A 17,356-nucleotide genomic window follows, 5' to 3' on the forward strand; every position below is an offset into this window, starting at 1 on the left:
AAAGTGGATGACTTGCCCTGTGCCCTGTCCCTATTTTCTGTGAAATTAGGGTTTTTTAAATTTATTTTTTAAAAATTTATTTATTTTTTAAATGAAGGATAATTGCTTTAAAGAATTTTCTTGTTTTCTGTCATACATCAGTAAGAATCAGCCATAAAAAAAAAAAAAAAGCACCTAATCTAAGCAGATTTTTAATCTAATGGCAACCCACTCCAGTGTCCTTGCTTGGGAAATCCCATGGACAGAGGAGCCTAGCAGGCTGCAGTCCATGGAATCACAGAGTTGGACTGCGTTTTCCGGGTGGCTCAGTGGTAAAGAATCTGCCAATGCCGGAGACACAGGGTTGACACAGAGGATCTTCCCTGGGTTGGAATGATCCCCTGGTGAAGGAAGTGGCAACCCATTCCAGTATTCTTGCCTGGGAAATCCCACGGACAGAAGTACCTGGCAGGCTATAGTCCACGGGGTCAGAAAATAGTCAGAAACAACTTAGTGACTAAAAATCCTCAGCTGCTGGAAGTCTTGTTGATGATTTTGCTCTCTTCATCCCAATTCCGTCAGTTGTTTAGAAGAGGGTATCTGCATTTCAGAATTATGAGATTTGAAAAAGCTGGGTGTAAACGAAGACTCAAGGATTCTTTGAGAGGGAAAAGAATGTAGGATCAGATAGATAAAACAGTCAACTCAAGAGCACATCTCCTGTTTATTTAGAGTTCTCTTTACTTCTGGGAGCGGTGGACATCTCATTGGGGACTCATCAAATTTAAAATGTAGCTTATTATTTTAGAAGCGTTCCTAAAACCAGCCTCCCCACCCACGCACCCCTTCTGGGCACCCTATACCACAGAAAAAACCCTGATCAAAACGCCAAAGCTTTTCCATTCTGTTTCTGTCTTATAGATGAGAACCTATCAATAATAATGATAATCACCACTCTTTGTTAAACACTGACTCCATTGTGCAAACTTTATTTACATTGTTTATGTCAAGATAATGTCTTGTTAGGGCTTCCCATGTGGTTCAGTGGTAAAAAGAACCCACCTTGCAAGGCAGAAGACGTGGAATCGATCCCTGGGTCTGGAAGATCCTCTGGAGAAGGAAATGGCAACCCACTCTAGTATTCTGGCTTGGATAATCCCATGGACAGAAGAGCCTGGCGGGCTACAGTCCATGAGGTCTCAAAAGAGTCAGACACGACTTAGCAACTAAACAACAACATTTTCTTAATCCTCCTTTTATGGATGAGAAAACTATAGATGCAGAAGCTCAGGTAACTTGCTTCAGATCACGTCACTAGTCAAAGGCAGCCTGGAAAGGAATCTCAGTTTGTCTTTCCTACTCAGAACCCCTTGCCACCACTCCCTACCCTAATCCATGCCTTCCTTACCAGCCTGTCTGGTCAATGTCTCTGATTCTCCCTTTGAAGGTTGAGGTGACTCTTGCACAAATGGAAACTCCTCTCCTGGGTGTTGGCTTTGTCACTTCCTAGGAAACTCATAACATTTCAATCTCAAGACATCAACAGAAATGTTAAAGAAATGACTCTTTTCAGACTATTCCGCATTACGATTTAAGCTACTGTACATAAATGCCAAACCCTAAGACTGACATTTTAATTGAATTAATGGTCCATTTGATGATAAAGTTTTATGGACACTTTTGTGTTGTAGAATTTCTTGTTTAATCTGATTAGTTACGTCCACAGCAATGAATAATGTGTGTCGGTCAAAATATGAGTCGACAGTGTATTGAATGAGATGTTAAAATGTTAGTTGTTAAAATGAAACTATGCTTGTAGGTTTCTCTGCAGTGTCCATTGACAGCTGATTACAGTGTCCTTACTTCCACCCCACTGATGCCTTGAAATGGGTATAAATACATAATTCATTCCACGATTATATATATGGGGCTAAAATCCTCCCATTTTATAGTCAGTATTGGCTATTTTGTACGTTTCTGAACTACTGAGGGATATAATGATGGAAATGATGGTAGGTTTTCTCATCCATGTTTCTCAAGAGGCTGCAAGTACATTTCCAGTACTTCTGGCTTAGTACTTTTCGTCTTGATAACCGAGACACTAATAGAAAATTACTCACAATGAAAATGGCAAATTACTCTATCATAGGTATATGAACCATGTGGAAATCAGGAAAATAGAACATTTATTGCAGCAGAACTTTTGCTTCTATCTTAATCCCAAATAACAGGGTCAACAAATGCGTTCTGTTGGGTTGGCAGAAAGTTCATTTGGGTTTTTCCATACACTGTTACAGAAAAACCCAAATGAACTTTTTGGCCAGTCCAGGACCATGTTAATCTTCCTGTGACCCTGGAGAGATCACTAAGTGATGATGTCTTTGTCACCACTCAGCCTTCTTTATGGTCCAACTCTCACATCCGTATATGACTACTTGAAAAACTATAGCTTTGACTGTACGGACCTTTGTCGGCAAAATGATGTCTCTGCTCTTTAATACACTGTCTAGGCTTGTCATAGCTTTTCTTCCAGGGAGCAAGCATCTTCTAATTTCGTGGCTACGGTTACCATCTACAGTGATTTTGGAGCCCCAGAAAATAAAATCTGTCACTGTGTCCGCTTTTTTCCCGTCTGGATAGTAGCTATTTTTTTTCTTCTCCTGGATGACCCGGTGGCACTGGATTGCATTCTGAACACTGCTGTTTTCTTCCTGTACTATTCTATGTTTGGGTCCTGTATCTTCTCAGATAGAACTAACTTATGTGAATGGACCTGCAAACACGTGTTCATGTTTGAAAGTTCACAAGTTGAAGGTTATGTAGGGGACTTACTGTACTTTGGAGACAGTGCAAATACATAGCAAATGACCCCTTTCTTCAAGTTCTAAGAGAAAAGATTGTTATAGATGGTGATTTCAGATATCCCTTTGTAACCAGTGGTCTCTTGGTTTAAGCAAAGTGGAAATTGACAATGAATTCCAGAGACCATCCCTTAAAAGGGAGAAGGAAAGGAGATTAAGATTGGATAGACAGTGCAGACGTTGGCTACTTGTGATTTATGGCGTGCACCCGCTTGGTAGACTATGTAAAGCACTCCAAGTCTTTGCAGAGGCTTGGTGTTGTTGATTTTTTCCCCCAAGTTTGGTAAACTTTTTGTTTATTATGTTGGTATCTGTTAGTGTTTCATGCAGACTTGAATCCTCTTCCTTTCTCTTCCTGCTTCTGCCACAGCATTTGCACAGATTTACTTGAATCAATGAATCTCCCCATTTTCAGTGACTCCCATGTTCCCACAGTGAGTTTTCTTGCCAGTCAGTGGCAACCCACATGGCCCTTTGCAACAGTTATCGAATGTGTGACGCCAGCAGGCATTGTGAAATCCCAGCGCGGCAGTTCTCAGCTTAGCCTCTGATGCCCCTCTCAATGAGCCTGTGCCCAAGATCCCTAATTAGTAGGGAAGCTTGTGTCTCAGAGTACCTGTGCAAGAGAAAAACAGGCATTTTGTAATCAACAAACAGAACTGATATCTTTTTTTATTTTAAAGACAGGACATTGCTTTGCCATTTCACCCTCATCTTTTTTTTTTTTTAAATTATTTATTTATGGTTGTGCTGGGTCTTTGTTGCTGTGTGTAAGCTTTCTCTAGTTGTGATGATGACGGGGGCTACTCTGTAGTTGCGGTACGTGGGCTTCTGATTGCGGTGGCTTCTTCTGTTGTGGAGCACGGGCTCTAGGCACATCAGCTTCAGTAGTTGCGACTCATGGGCTCTAGAACGCAGGCTTATTAGTTATGGCACCTGGGCTTAGTTGCACCGCGTGGGCTTAGTTGCAGCATGTGGGATATTCCCGGATCAGGGATCGAACTTGTGTCCCCTGCGTTGGCAGGAGGATTCTTAACCCCCAGGGAAGTCCCCATCATCTTCACAGGGCAATCCATCCATTGTGTCTTTTAGTATAAGCCTGATTTAGTTGTAGGAAAAGCCTGATTTAAATGCTGAAGTTGAAATTCTAATACTTTGGACACCTGATGCGAAGAATTGACTCATTGGAAAAGACTCTGATGCTGGGAAAGATTGAAGGCAGGAAGAGAAGGGGATGACAGAGGATGAGACAGTTGGATGGCATCACTGACTCGATTGACATGAGTTTGAGCAGGCTCCAGGCGTTGGTGAAGGACAGGGAAGCCTGGCATGCTGCAGTCCATGGGGTCGCAAAGAGTCAGACATGACTGAGTGACTGAACTGAACTACTAAACTGATTTAGATTTAGAAACTTATAAGTGATATTTTGTAAGTTTGGTGAAACACAGTCTTTCCCCACCTTGTCTTTGCAGATAATCAGTTAAAACAACTCCTGCATCATATAATGAGTGGGGTTGGTGGTTTATGGGCTCAAGGAAAATGAAAGGGGGAAAGTGGAGTTCCGCTGATGTGATGAATTTTGAGTGATTGCGGGAAAAAAGAGTATCAAGTGGAAGAAATTGTAAGCAAAGGCAGAAGTGTAGGAGAGTCTAAGAGGTATTAGGGGCCTAAGAACTAGGGACCTAGCCTGGCTGGAGCTAGGATGAGGGAACATGAGTTGGAGGTGGAAAGAATCGAGATTGGATGTTTCATTTCTGAAAGATGTTGAATGCCAGGCCAGGAGATTATTTAATTAAATTCAGGACAAATCTGGTAGCTTTGTGGAAGTGAGGCTAGACAGGAAGAGGGTGGGGGAAGTGGAGAAGGGATGGTGGTAGATGGAAAGCCATTCTGGCAGGTAAAGGAGCTTTGAACCAGAGCCATGAGGCTGGGTAGAGGTGGAGGGCAGCCATATATTATAAAATGTGAGCCTTGGGGAAGAAGTCAGGACTAGAGTTGCACGTTTGGGGGTTATTTGCAGAGGGTAGAAGTTGAAATGGTGGACTGAGTGAACTCACTTAGTGAAAGACATTTTATTGAGGCTAGAGAAAAAAGAAAAAATGGAAAAGGAGCAGGAAGAGATAAATGAACCAAATGAGGATTCACCAGGGAAGAGAATAGGAGCAGAGAGAGTGGAAATTCAGAGGAGAGGGAGTTCTGACTTTATATTTTCTCTCTGTATTTCTCTGCCCACTGATACTTTTTTCCCCCTTAGTTTTAATTAATTAATTTATTTGACTGACTGCAAGGAGTCTTAGTTACGGCCCGCTCATCTTCGATCTTTGTTGCAGCCTAGAAGACGTTTAGTTGAGGCATGTGGGATCTAGTTCCCTGACCAGGGATCCAACCAGGGCCCCTGCATTGGGAGGGCTGTCTTAGTCACTAGACCACTAGGGAAGTCCTGAAACCCTTTAGTCCTAATTTGCATTTCTTTTATAGAGAGTGTGATTTGGTACTTGTTTCATGTTTTTAAGGGCCATTTGTATTTGTTTTTCTGGGAACCGTCTACTCCCATCTTTGGTCATTTTTCTTTTTTGGGGGCCACTTTTCTATTTCTCTTGATTTCTGTTTCACCTTGACATCTAGGATCTTCTCATGCATTCAAGTGGTTAGCTTTTGTCTCTGCGGAGATAAAAGTACTGCTTTCAGTTTGCAGTTCGTGTTTTGTCCTTTGCTTATCATGTATCTTACTTTACGAATATTTTTCATCTTTATGTAGTCAAACTTATCAGTTTTTCCTTTTATAGCGTCTGAATTTTGAGTTTTTTAGTAGAAAGATTTTTCCCTCTGCCAAGTCCTAAGGGAATTACCTAATGTTTTATTTGATTACTTTTATGGCTTTAAAAAAACTTAAATCTTTGATTCATTTATTCTGGTCTGTTTATCCAGATGACTATCCAGATGTTGCCAACTCCCTGTTGCCATCTCTACCCAACTGATTTTCAATGCATCCTTCAAAGTTTCCTGTGTTCTAGTATATTTTTGGATCTATTTCTGAACTTTCTGTTCTGTAACATTTACTTGTCTTCTCTTGCATGGGTATGTTGCTTTAATTATTGACATTTTAACAGATTGTTTTAGTATCTGGTAGGGAGAAGGAAATGGCACCCCACTCCAGTACTCTTGCCTGGAGAATCCCATGGACGGAGAAGCCTGGTGGGCTGCAGTCCATGGGGTCACTAAGAGTTGGACACGACTGAGCAACTTCACTTTCACCCATTGGAGAAGGAAATGGCAACCCACTCCAGTGTTCTTGCCTGGAGAATCCCAGGGACGGGGTAGCCTGGTAGGCTGCCATCTATGGGATCGCGCAGAGTCAGACACGACAGAAGCGACTTAGCAGCAGCAGCAGCAGCAGCAGCAGGGATTGCTGTTCGGTCACTTTTCCTTACAGAAAACTGTCTTGATAATTCTTACTTTTGACCCGTATGATCTTGAGATTTAGCTTGTCTGTGATCAAGAGGAAATACAACATCTGTTTTTATTGGCATTGTGTTAAATTTGTAAATTTGCCGAGGGTGGTTTGAAATTATCAGTGTTGAGTCTTCCTCTCCAAGGATATTACACCTTTCCATTTGTTTAGGTGTTTGTTTGTTATCGTCCAGAGGTGTTTGAAAGTTTTCCTTAGATAGTGTACATTTCTTCTTAAGTTTATAATTCTAGCTGATATTATAAATGGAGCATCGTCTTCCATCGTATCTTCTAACTGGTTGTTGTTTGTATATTGGAAAACGTTTGATTTTAGTAAAGGCAGGATATACTCAAATAAGAATTTTCCTACTATATGTAGATTTTCATATTTCCTTGTTTTTTCCCCCAGGTAAGCAGTTATTTTATTGTCAAATAGTGATAGTTTTGCCACCTATTATTCAACTTTAGTCTATATTTTCTTTCTTTTCCAGTTTATTTTCTTTCTTTTTTTTCCTTGATTGTATCACACAGCATGTTGGATCTTGGTTCCCTGACTGGGGATCAGACCCATGCCCCCTGCAGTGGGAGTCTGGAGTCTCCCACTGGAGACTGGACTGCCAGCAAAATCCCTCTTTTCCAGTTTATGCTTCATTTCTTTCCCTGGTCTAATTGTTCTGGCTGCTGCTTCAGTACCGTGTTGACTAGCAGTGCTGTTAGTTGTCATTCCTACAGGAGACAGGCCTCCAGTGTCTTCCCAGTAAGCATCAGGTTGGGCTTGATCTAGTTTTCCATCTTATGGTAAACACTTCTTGATGCTTGTTTTGTAAGTCAAGAACAAATGTTGAGGTTTTAATGTTTTTTTTCAGCATGTTTGGTGATGAATATACATTTCCCCCCCTTAGGCATATTTTGGTGTTACATTAATAGCATAATATCTGAGTCATCTTTGAGTTTATGGACTAAACATTGCTTGACCATGATGTGCTAGAAACTGTCTGCCAAAATTGAAGTTAGGACCTTTTGCAGTTGATCCTTATACTTGAGGTTAATGTATTACCTACCAACTTACTTTTCCCCTCTCCTTCCCTTCTTTCCCCTTGTCCCCTTTCTTCTCAGATTTAAAGGTTTGGTAGAATTCCTTGTAAAAACAGTTTGGGTCTGGGACTGATAACGTTTCTTTACTCCCACATTATTTCATTTGTGCAAATGGTTCTCTTTAGAGCATTCATCTCTTGGTGTTAATATTAGTATTTTTTTTTTTTTTTTTAGTTAGAAAGCCAACAATTTTGCTCAGCTTTCTATTAAATTTGGCAGGACTTTGTGCAAAGTTGTTTCTTATTCCTTTTATACTTTCTGTTTATATTATTTTTTTTCTCTTTTTTGGTTGTGTTGGGTTTTCGTTGCTGCGTGTAGGCTTTCTCTATTTGCATCACACAGGGGCTTCTTTAGTTGTGGTTCAAGGCTTCTTGTTTCCATGTGCAGGCTTCTCTAGTTTCTAATTTCATCTTTGTAAATTCTTATTTTACACTTATGTGACTTTCTCCCCTGTCCTTATTTTTCTTGCTTGGATTAACTGATGGGATATATAGGTATTTAAAGTAAACTTTACCCTTTTTATGTAAAAAAAAAAAAAAAAGTTGAATGTAACTCTTAAATGTGCCAACTGGGGAAATGTTACTAGAGGTGCATAATTTCATAACTCTAATGCTTTTTAAAAAACCAGGCCATCGTGATAGAGTAGCGCTTAGGAAACCAGAAGAAGTGCTAAGTCAGCACTTATTTTTAGCACATATCATGTATATGATAGTGATAGCTTCATGATAGTTCTGATATTGTCCACCCCCTTTTGTTTTTGGCCGTGCAGCTTGAAGTATCTATGTAGAATCTTAGATCCCCCACCAGGGATTGAATCCAGGTGCTTGGCTGTGAAAGTGCCAAGTCCTGACCACTGGACCACCAGGAAATTCCTTGCCCCCTTTTCTTTTTATGGTTCTGTTTTATGGTACACATGAATCTAGTTCTAAAGCAGGGACACTTGTAAAACCTCTGCGTAGTGATTTTGTTTTCAGTTTGCATTGTTTTCACATTTTTGCTTTTTATCTTCACCAATCTCTCCGTTTCCAAGAAGACGGAAACTTCAGACCTTAAAACAGCATCCAAATGACCGAGCAAACAGCAGCTCCTCTTACAAGTACATTGTTCATTTGACCATCAGATAGATAAAATATCAATCATAGGTGAAAATAAGAGAAAGATGTTAATGTGTATGAAATCTCAGTGTTCTAATACTAATTGGTAATAATGTGGTTTTCTCAATCCTAAGTATTTCTTCTTCTAAACCATTTTAGGGGGCTTCCCTGGTAGCTCAGTGGCAAAAACTCTGCCTGTAATGCAGGAGATGTGGGTTCAATCCCTGGGTCGGGAAGATCCCCTGGAGGAGGACATGGCAACCTACTCCAGTTTTCTTGCCGGGAAAATCCCATAGACAGAGGAACCTGGCAGGCTACAGTCTACGGGGTCACAGACTTGGACCTGACTGAAGCAACTGAGCATGCACAACTGTTTTAGGTTGTAGAGTAAGTGTGTTAACATAGATTTGTCGCTTGTAGCAACAAAATAATAATGTGATTCAGAGGTGAGGGCCAGTCCAGGGGGCCTGACTCTTAGACAGTTTGGAGACTCTCTTTAAGAAAAATAATACTCAAATATAGATGCTTCGAAGGGTCTGTGCAGGTGAGGAAACTGAGGCTTACCCTTGTTAATGGCACAGTCCATCTGTCTTTGGCTCAGAGACCTTGAATTCATTGTACAGTCGTGGCTGAGGATGTAGCAGGTTATTTATTGGGACCAAAAGCAATAGAAGCTGTTTTCTCCAAAACTTGGCTGGGTGACAGTACAGATTACTGTACCTTTGTTAATATAACAGATGTAGACAATTTTAGAATATACCTTAGCGACAGCAATAAGCATTAAGGATGATTATCCTTTCTAAACCTTGACTGATCTGCAAGATACATGGGGCAGCTGCCTCTGCCTCAGAGAAGACTTGAAGAGGAAAGATACAGGGAGGACATCTGTGTGCTGAGTCATAAACTGGACAGAACAGCCTCCTGAGAGAACCTGAGTCTGGCCAAACTATAAACCGAGGGAGTATTAAATAGACCACTGCCCGGGGGCTGTTCTTTGTTGGGCTTGTAGTGGGAAGACCTAAACGATGTGCTCCAGTCTGTAAAGATTCCTGCCCCTGTTAAAAAAAGCAACAACAAAACAGTGACTTGGGTTCTGGCTTCCTGGGAAAGATGATTGAGCCTCGTTCAGTTAGTGACAAGTGTGTGTCCAGATTAACGGCAGATGGAGGCCACATATAGATTTTCCCGTATTGAAGTTCCATTTCTTCCTTCAGAGGTAGAAGAAATATTAGGAAGAACTACTACTTGAGTAGGGCTTCTGTTTAGCAAGGAAAAACTAGGCTGATGTGGAGTTGATGGGGGAAGATCTTAATTATGTCTTTGAGGTTTGTGAAAGATCGAGTGTTGGACAGAGTAACATGGAATTTGGAAACCTAGGATATGAGGGAACGTTTGGTTTCGGAGTCACAAGCTTGGTTTTTAAATCCTGGTTCTATTCCTCTTTCTCCCCATGGCCCTGGGCAAGTTAATCACTCTGAGTCTTAATTTCCTCATCTGCAAAATGGAGATAATAGACAGTACCTCCCAGGATTATGGGGATTCCGTCAGTGTACGTGTCAAGGGTTTAGCACACAGTCTGGCATCAGGAAGTGCTCAATAAATGTTAGCTGTCTTTTAGTTCAGGAAAGAAGACAAAAATATCCATGGGAAGTGTAGGTGTGGATTGGCTAGAGCCTCTAATTGAGAGGCTAAAAGCTGAAAGCTGTGGAGACCTTTTATTTTTTTTGGCCACACCATGTACCATACAGCATGTGGGATCTTAATTCCTTGACCAGGGATCGAACCTTGTCCCCTGAGTTGGGAGCGTGGAGTCTTAATTGCTGGGCCACCAGAGAAGTCCGTGTGAAGGAAGACTCTTAAAAAAAAAACAAAACCTGAGGCATAATTAGGGTACATTAAGCTGTACAAATATCAGCTGTTCAACAAGATGAATTTTTACATGTTTGTAGACCAATGTGACTACCCCCCAGATTCAACCAAAGATTGTATTCATCATCTCAAGGTTCTTGCAGGCCCCTCTCTAGGAGACGTCACTCATCCCTCAGTCCCTGCTGAAACCTCTCTTGCTTTCTGTCATCATCATTTAGTTTTTCCCATTTATTGAAATTCACAGTTCGGGCTGTTTTGTATCAGTTTTCTCACCCAGCATAATGTTTGTGCAACTTCTCCTTGCCATGGCATGAATCAGTGGGTTTTTTTTTAATTGCTGTGGACTATTTCTTTATATGGGGCTTCCCACGTGGCCCATGGTAAAGAACCCACCTGTCAAGCACAGTCAAATGCAATTGCAGGAGACTTAAGAGACGCTGGCTCCATCCCTGGGTCGGGAAGATCCCCTGGAGGAGGGCACAGCAGCCCACTCCAGTATTTTAAAACTAATCTAGATACTATGTCATTTTACCTCTAAGTACCTTAGTATGCATGCACCTCAAAAACTTAACTTGAAAAAAATATAATCGAGGTACCATTATTATACTAAGTTGATAACAGTAAGCTGGATTTTAAAAGTTAGTTAAGAAGGAAAGCAGTTGTCATCAGGAACACAAAGAATTTGCTATGAAAAAGCAGAGTCAAATCAGATAAATTATGTGCTGGAAACTGTATTTTGACTAACAGCCCAGGGAATTTTTTGCACATGGTATGTCTCAAGGTTAGCCTTGTTGTACTACAGGTAAATTGTTTTGAAAAAAGGTGACAAAAAATGGACTAGAAACCTGTGCAGTTGTGTGACTGTGTAGTTGGTGAACTGGTTAGTGTGTTAATATCTGTGATGGTTAATGAACTGGAGATGCACGAGGACAGCGCTCAGTGGTCTCTTAAGGAATCCTTGGCCTTGGCCTGCTAGCATTGCATCAGGACCTTGAACTACGCCTAAGTGACTAAACATGGGTCTTATCTCACCGGAGCTTGGCTCTGAATATTTCTGCTCTTTAATCCCAGCAGCTCTGACTCACCCCACTCTCCAAAACCCAACGGCATATAGTTAATTTTTATAGCTACTTTACCTTGGTCTCTTTACTCAAGCAGATTGCATTTATGGATCAGAAAGGATACTGGGGCAGGGGAGGGAAGAATGTAGGAGGCTGAACGACTGAATACACACACACACACACACACACACACACAATGGCAACCCACTCCTGTATTGTTGCCAGGAAAATCCCGTAGATAGAGGAGCCTGGTGGGCTTGGGTCATAAAGAGTCAGACATGGCTGAACGACTGAATACACACACACACACACACACACACACACACACACACACACACACACAGAGTAAACTTTTTTTTTAAAGGGAAGTAGTATTTACTTAGTCCTGTAATAGATAAATCATGAAAATAGAGGATTAACAGATACTGTCTCCATCGATTCCTTTTTTCTCATAGTTGTGGAAACATTCAACATAAGATCTACTTTATTAACAAAATTTAAAGTGTACAATACAGTATTGTTAACCATAGGCCATACTGTGCAGCAGGTCTCAAGTATGATTTTTCTTAAAAAATTGAAACATAATATACATAGACAAGGGTGCAAAATTATAACTGTACAACTTGATGTATTTCCCAAAGTAAATGTATCCATGAACCTCTCATCTAGATCAAGAAATGGAACATTACCCATGTCCCAAAAAGTCCTCCTGTTGCCCCCTCTAAGTCCCTACAGGATGAGGAATTTTTTCTTTTTGTTAATTCCAAACTAAATTTTTAAATTTCTTGTGGAAATAGTGCTAAAGGAAATTTCTATTTCATGGTTCAGTTCAGTTCATCACTCAGTTGTATCCTACTCTTTGTGACCCCATGGACTGCAGCATGTCAGGCTTCCCTGTCCATCATCAACTCCCGGAGCTTGCTCAAACTCATGTCCATTGAGTCGGTGATGCCATCCAACCATCTCATCCTCTGTTGTCCCCTTCTCCTCCTGCCTTCAGTCTTTCCCAGCATCAGTCTTTTTCAATGAGTCGGTTCTTCACATCAAGTGGCCAAAGTATTGGAGGCCAAAGTACTCCAAGTACCAATTTCATGGTACTGGTACTGCATGATCTGCGGTCACGTATATTTTGAGTTAAGTAGACTTTGCTTGTATAGGATTCCAGCTCAAACAGACTAATTCACACAAAGTTTCCATGAGAGAGTGTTTTAAACTCTGAGCTTCTGATGTTTGGAATACAGCCCATTGGTAGGTTAAGGATTAGTTTCTCTACATAAGCTGGTTATATCCACTTCTGATGTGTAGTAGACCCTGATTTTCTGTAGTAATCACTGACCCAGAAAACATACTTTACAGCTGCAAGGTGGAAAAACGAGCATGACGTATAAATGGGCAGTTATTCCAAGGGTTCACTCAGCTAATTTAGAGTTAATTATATTTGAGATGGTTTTAACTTAAGCCTCCATTTTTTTTAACAGGCCTGTCATAGCTGGTATTATTTATGTACCAATGGCTTGCTCGAGGCAGGGGGCACAGGAAGCTTGTGCAATTCATCTCTTGCATTAGATGGAGATAGTTGTTGTAATTTTATCTTCATCCCAAAATATGAACCTTGTCGGGTTGGCCGAAGCATTTGGTATAAGGACAAAGTTCAAATGTTTGTGGCTTTCTTTTTTTGAAGTTAACTTGTAAAACAAAAGGAAATAACTCCTAGAATCAGGGTTTTGTCAATTTAAGAATTGCGGGTCACTGAAGGATCAGGATTAATTTATTAACAATAGTGAGGTTTCCTTAATGACAATAAAAACCCAATATTGAAACATCTGTGCTAGTTTGATACGCATTTATATGGCCCTGCCAACCCCTGAAACTACTACTCTGATTTGATGTTTATTATTTTTATGCATATTTTCATAATTCCCCTATACATGTGAAATGAAGTGAAGTGAAGTGAAAGTAGCTCAGTCATGTCCAACTCTTTGTGACCCCATGGACTATATAGTCCATGGAATTCTCCAGACCAGAATACTGGAGTGGGTAGCCATTCCCTTCTCCGGGGGATTTTCCCAACCCAGGGATCGAACCCAGGTCTCCTGCATTGCAGGTGGATTCTTTATCAGCTGAGCCACCAGGGAAGCCCCCCGCCACCATACATGTATGTATCCTTAAATAATACAGTATCTATTGTTTTGCATTAAGCAAACTCTAAAAATAATCACCTTTCATGTATTACTCTGAATTATCTGTTTTTTTCTGATGTTTGGAAATGATCTAAGACGTTTAGTTAATTTAAAAAATTACTTATTTACTTATTTAATTTTGGCTGTGCTGGCTCTTTGTTGCTGCGCAGTCTTTTCTCTGGTTGCAGGAGCGGGGCCTACACTCCAGGTGCAGTGTGTGGGTTTCTCATTTCGGTGGCTTCTCTTGTGGAGCACAGCCTCTAGGGCATGCAGGCTTTAGTAGTTTGCATGTGGGCTCAGTAGTTGCAGCTCCTGGGCTCTAGAGCACAAGCTGAATAGTTGTGCAATAAAGACTTAGTTGCTCCTTGTCAGTGAGATCTTCCTGGCCCAGGTATAAAACCTGTGTCTCCTGCATTGGCAGGCGAATTCTTTACCACTAGCACTACCTGGGAAGTCCTCTGAAAAAGCTTATTTTTAGAAGGGCTGGTGGCTCAGATGGCAAAGAATCTGCCTGCAGTGCGGAGACCTGGGTTCAACCCCTGGATCTGGAAGATCCCCTGGAGAAGGAAAAGGCAGCCTGTTTCAGTATTCTTGCCTGGAGAATCCCCATGGACAGAGGAGCCTGGTGGGCTACAGTCAGTGGGGTCACAAAGTCAGAAATGACTGAGCGACTAAGCATACACACACTCCTGTCTCCAATGTGTTTCATTCAGCAGTTTCCCAAGTAACTGGTCATCTCTCCTCTCTAGACTTAAAAAAGAAAATCTGTACATTGGTAAATAATGAAACTCTTGTACTGCTAAATATTGGCCATATTGGATAGAGTAACCTGCTGTGAGTGGTACTGCAGTCCCTACGGAACATGAGGGTAATTCAGTAGAACGCTGGTTTATTCTCTAATTCTGATTAAACCCTTTGCAGAGATGAAGAAAGATTAAACTACTTGGACTGAACTAAGAAGATAATCTAATGATCATTCAAGAACTTACTTTAGTGCTCTCATTCTTAAGGTGGTTAGGTATTAGCTTTGCTTTGGGCAAAATGGAAAGAAAACCCACTCCAAACCCCAAAAGTAAAATCAGAAAACTTTAGTCTTTGTAAGGATACTAAACACTTTCCCAACCGCTCTCCATCCCCATTTTATAAAGAAGGACACCAAGTTAGGTGACTTATCAGTTACACCTGGACAGAGAGCTACCTGGTGGTTGTCCTGATAGAACTGGACTTTGGACTTCACATCCTCTTTATTTTCTACTCCATTATGCTGCAGTTCTTTCAGAAAAAAGAAAATGGGTATAGTATAGCTGCTTCTTTGGATACACATCCAAGTTCTCCAGCAGGTAGATAACATAGCTTCCTCCGCTGTCCTCAGTGATTTCCTAGGAAATGGAAAAGTGAGGACATCAAAGACGATCTTCTTTCAGGGAATTTAACATCTTAATTCTTGACTTCTCTAATTAAATTTGGATGTAAATTTGTTTGTGATGCGCCCCATAGGGACAGATGGATAGCCATGTCACTGTGTATGCAGCTACTTTTTATTCTTTGATGATCTTCTCATTTATTATTTTTAATACATGGTTAGAACTGGGTGGTATTAGTCATTTTTCAATTTGTCAAACTTACGCTACTTTGAAAAATCTTTGAATTATTTTCTTTATGGAAAATACAATAAATAGTATAAAGAGGAAAACCTAACAGCCCAGAGTAACCTCTTAATTTTTTTCTTCTTAACATTTTTACTGTATATACATTTCATAGTTGAGTAAACCAGAGTTTTAGATCTTGACTTTTTTCACTTAACATTATCGGTTTTTTTTTTTTTTAAAGATGCACTATATTGTGTTATCTGGATCGATTCTAATGGAAAATACTACAGTAAACACTCTTGCCTGCATTTCTGATTATTTTCTTGTGACAGTTTCCTAGAATTGGAATTATAATCGTGGGCAAAACTATTTTTAGTCTCTTTGTGCCAAACAGATTTTGACAAGATTGCTCCTTAACTGACTACCTTAAACCAAGTATTCAGAGTTAAACGGCAAAAGTTATAGGACAAACTGACATCAGTGCCTCTCTCACATGATTCACTGAAAATAATCCAATTCCATACTCATACAATTGAGTATGAGAATACCTGTGTCATTTCTGTCTGAATTTTATCATTAAACAAAGATGCTGCTGATTTGATCATGTGAGTAGGCCGCTGTGTCTGATTCACATTCTTGGATGACTAAAAAAGGCATTGAATATTTGTTAACTATTTATGTTGTTTGTATGAATTCAGTTCATGAACTTTGTTTATTTTTTTTTTAGGAGCCTGTGTTTTTCTTATTAAATAATTTTTACAAATTAAAAACATCAGCCTTTTGCTATTTGTGGAAAATACCTTTTGCCATTTTGCTTACTTTCTGGCTTTATAGTTTTTCACTGGGGGAAATATAAACCTTTGTTTCTACACGATCTAGGTGTATATTCTGGGGAGAGTTTGTGAGTTCTTTTGCTGATGATACATAGGGATGAATGCAAGCAAGAGGGTTGCTGAGGACAAGATTTCCTCTGTAATGAACTGAAATCATCGAATAGAAGCCATTTCATGCAGACTCTGATTTTACCTCTTTTCTCCCTGCAGTTGCTCACCCTTTATTTCTGAAATCTGCTTCATGTTACCCATTAGATGCATTTGTCTTCTGCGTAAAGTAGCCTTTTTGATCACTTGTTCTGCTGTCCGATGGCGTTTTCTCATGTCCTGATGCTTTCTTTTAAGGTATTATCCAAAGAGACGAGTCACCCATGGAAAAAGGGCTGTCTGGTCTGCGAGGAAGGGACTTTGAGCTGTCTGACGTGTTTTATTTCTCCAAGAAGGGGTTGGAAGCCATTGTGGAAGACGAAGTGACCCAGAGGTTCTCCTCAGAGGAGCTAGTGTCGTGGAACCTCCTCACGAGGACCAACGTGAACTTCCAGTACGTCAGTCCGCGGCTCACCGCGGTGTGGGTGCTGGGCGTCATCGTGCGCTACTGTGTTCTCCTGCCGCTGAGGTGCGTCTCCCCGCCGGCAACCTGATGGTACAGCCAGTCCAGCTTTCGTTTTATGTACTTGCTGCCGCTGCTAAGTCACTTCAGTCGTGTCCGACTCTGTGCGACCCCATAGACGGCAGCCCACCAGGCTCCCCCGTCCCTGGGATTCTCCAGGCAAGAACACTGGAGTGGGTTGCCATTTCCTTCTCCAATGCATGAAAGGGAAAAGTGAAAGTGAAGTCGCTCAGTCGTGTCCGACTCTTGGCAACCTCATGGACTGCAGCCCACCAGGCTCCTCCATCCATGGGATTCTCTAGGCAAGGGTACTGGAGTGGGGTGCCATTGACTTCTCTGTTTATGTACTTATGATTTTTTTTTTGAGATGTACCTTATAGTCTTTATGGAATTTGTTACAATATTGCTTCTACTTTATGGTTTTTTTTTTTGTTTTTGTTTTTTGTTTTTGTTTTTTTTTTGACCATGGGGCATGTGGGATATTAGCTTCCTGACCAGGGATGGAACCCACACACCCTGCATTGGAAGGGGAAGTCTTAACTGATGGACCATCAGGGAAGTCCCCCAGCTTTCTTTTTTTAAATTATGTATGTAGTGATCACACCCGAGTATTAGTGGCAGTAATCCCACCTCTTCCCATTTATTAGTAGAAAACACCACTGAGTGTGACCTCCTCAAAGACATATTATCTCTTCGCTCGTGTCTTCCCCAGATGAAAGTATATATTCAGAATCC

At 40.9% G+C, this 17,356-nt stretch overlaps 1 protein-coding gene across 3 annotated transcripts in view; it reads left to right on the forward strand.

Moving 5' to 3' along the window:
- GPAT3 (glycerol-3-phosphate acyltransferase 3) overlaps positions 1–17,356 on the forward strand; it is a 62,875-nt gene that overhangs the window by 16,631 nt on the left and 28,888 nt on the right. For 2 of the 3 annotated variants that reach the window (XM_027971150.2, XM_042251593.1), the window contains one exon: positions 16,357–16,627. In XM_027971150.2, the coding sequence (XP_027826951.1) occupies positions 16,357–16,627 (271 nt within the window). The remainder of the gene's footprint in view (positions 1–16,356; positions 16,628–17,356) is intronic. The other variant, XM_042251595.1, reaches the window with a different exon arrangement.

Source organism: Ovis aries, chromosome 6 (genome assembly GCF_016772045.2).
Source record: "Ovis aries strain OAR_USU_Benz2616 breed Rambouillet chromosome 6, ARS-UI_Ramb_v3.0, whole genome shotgun sequence".
NCBI lineage: Eukaryota > Metazoa > Chordata > Mammalia > Artiodactyla > Bovidae > Ovis > Ovis aries.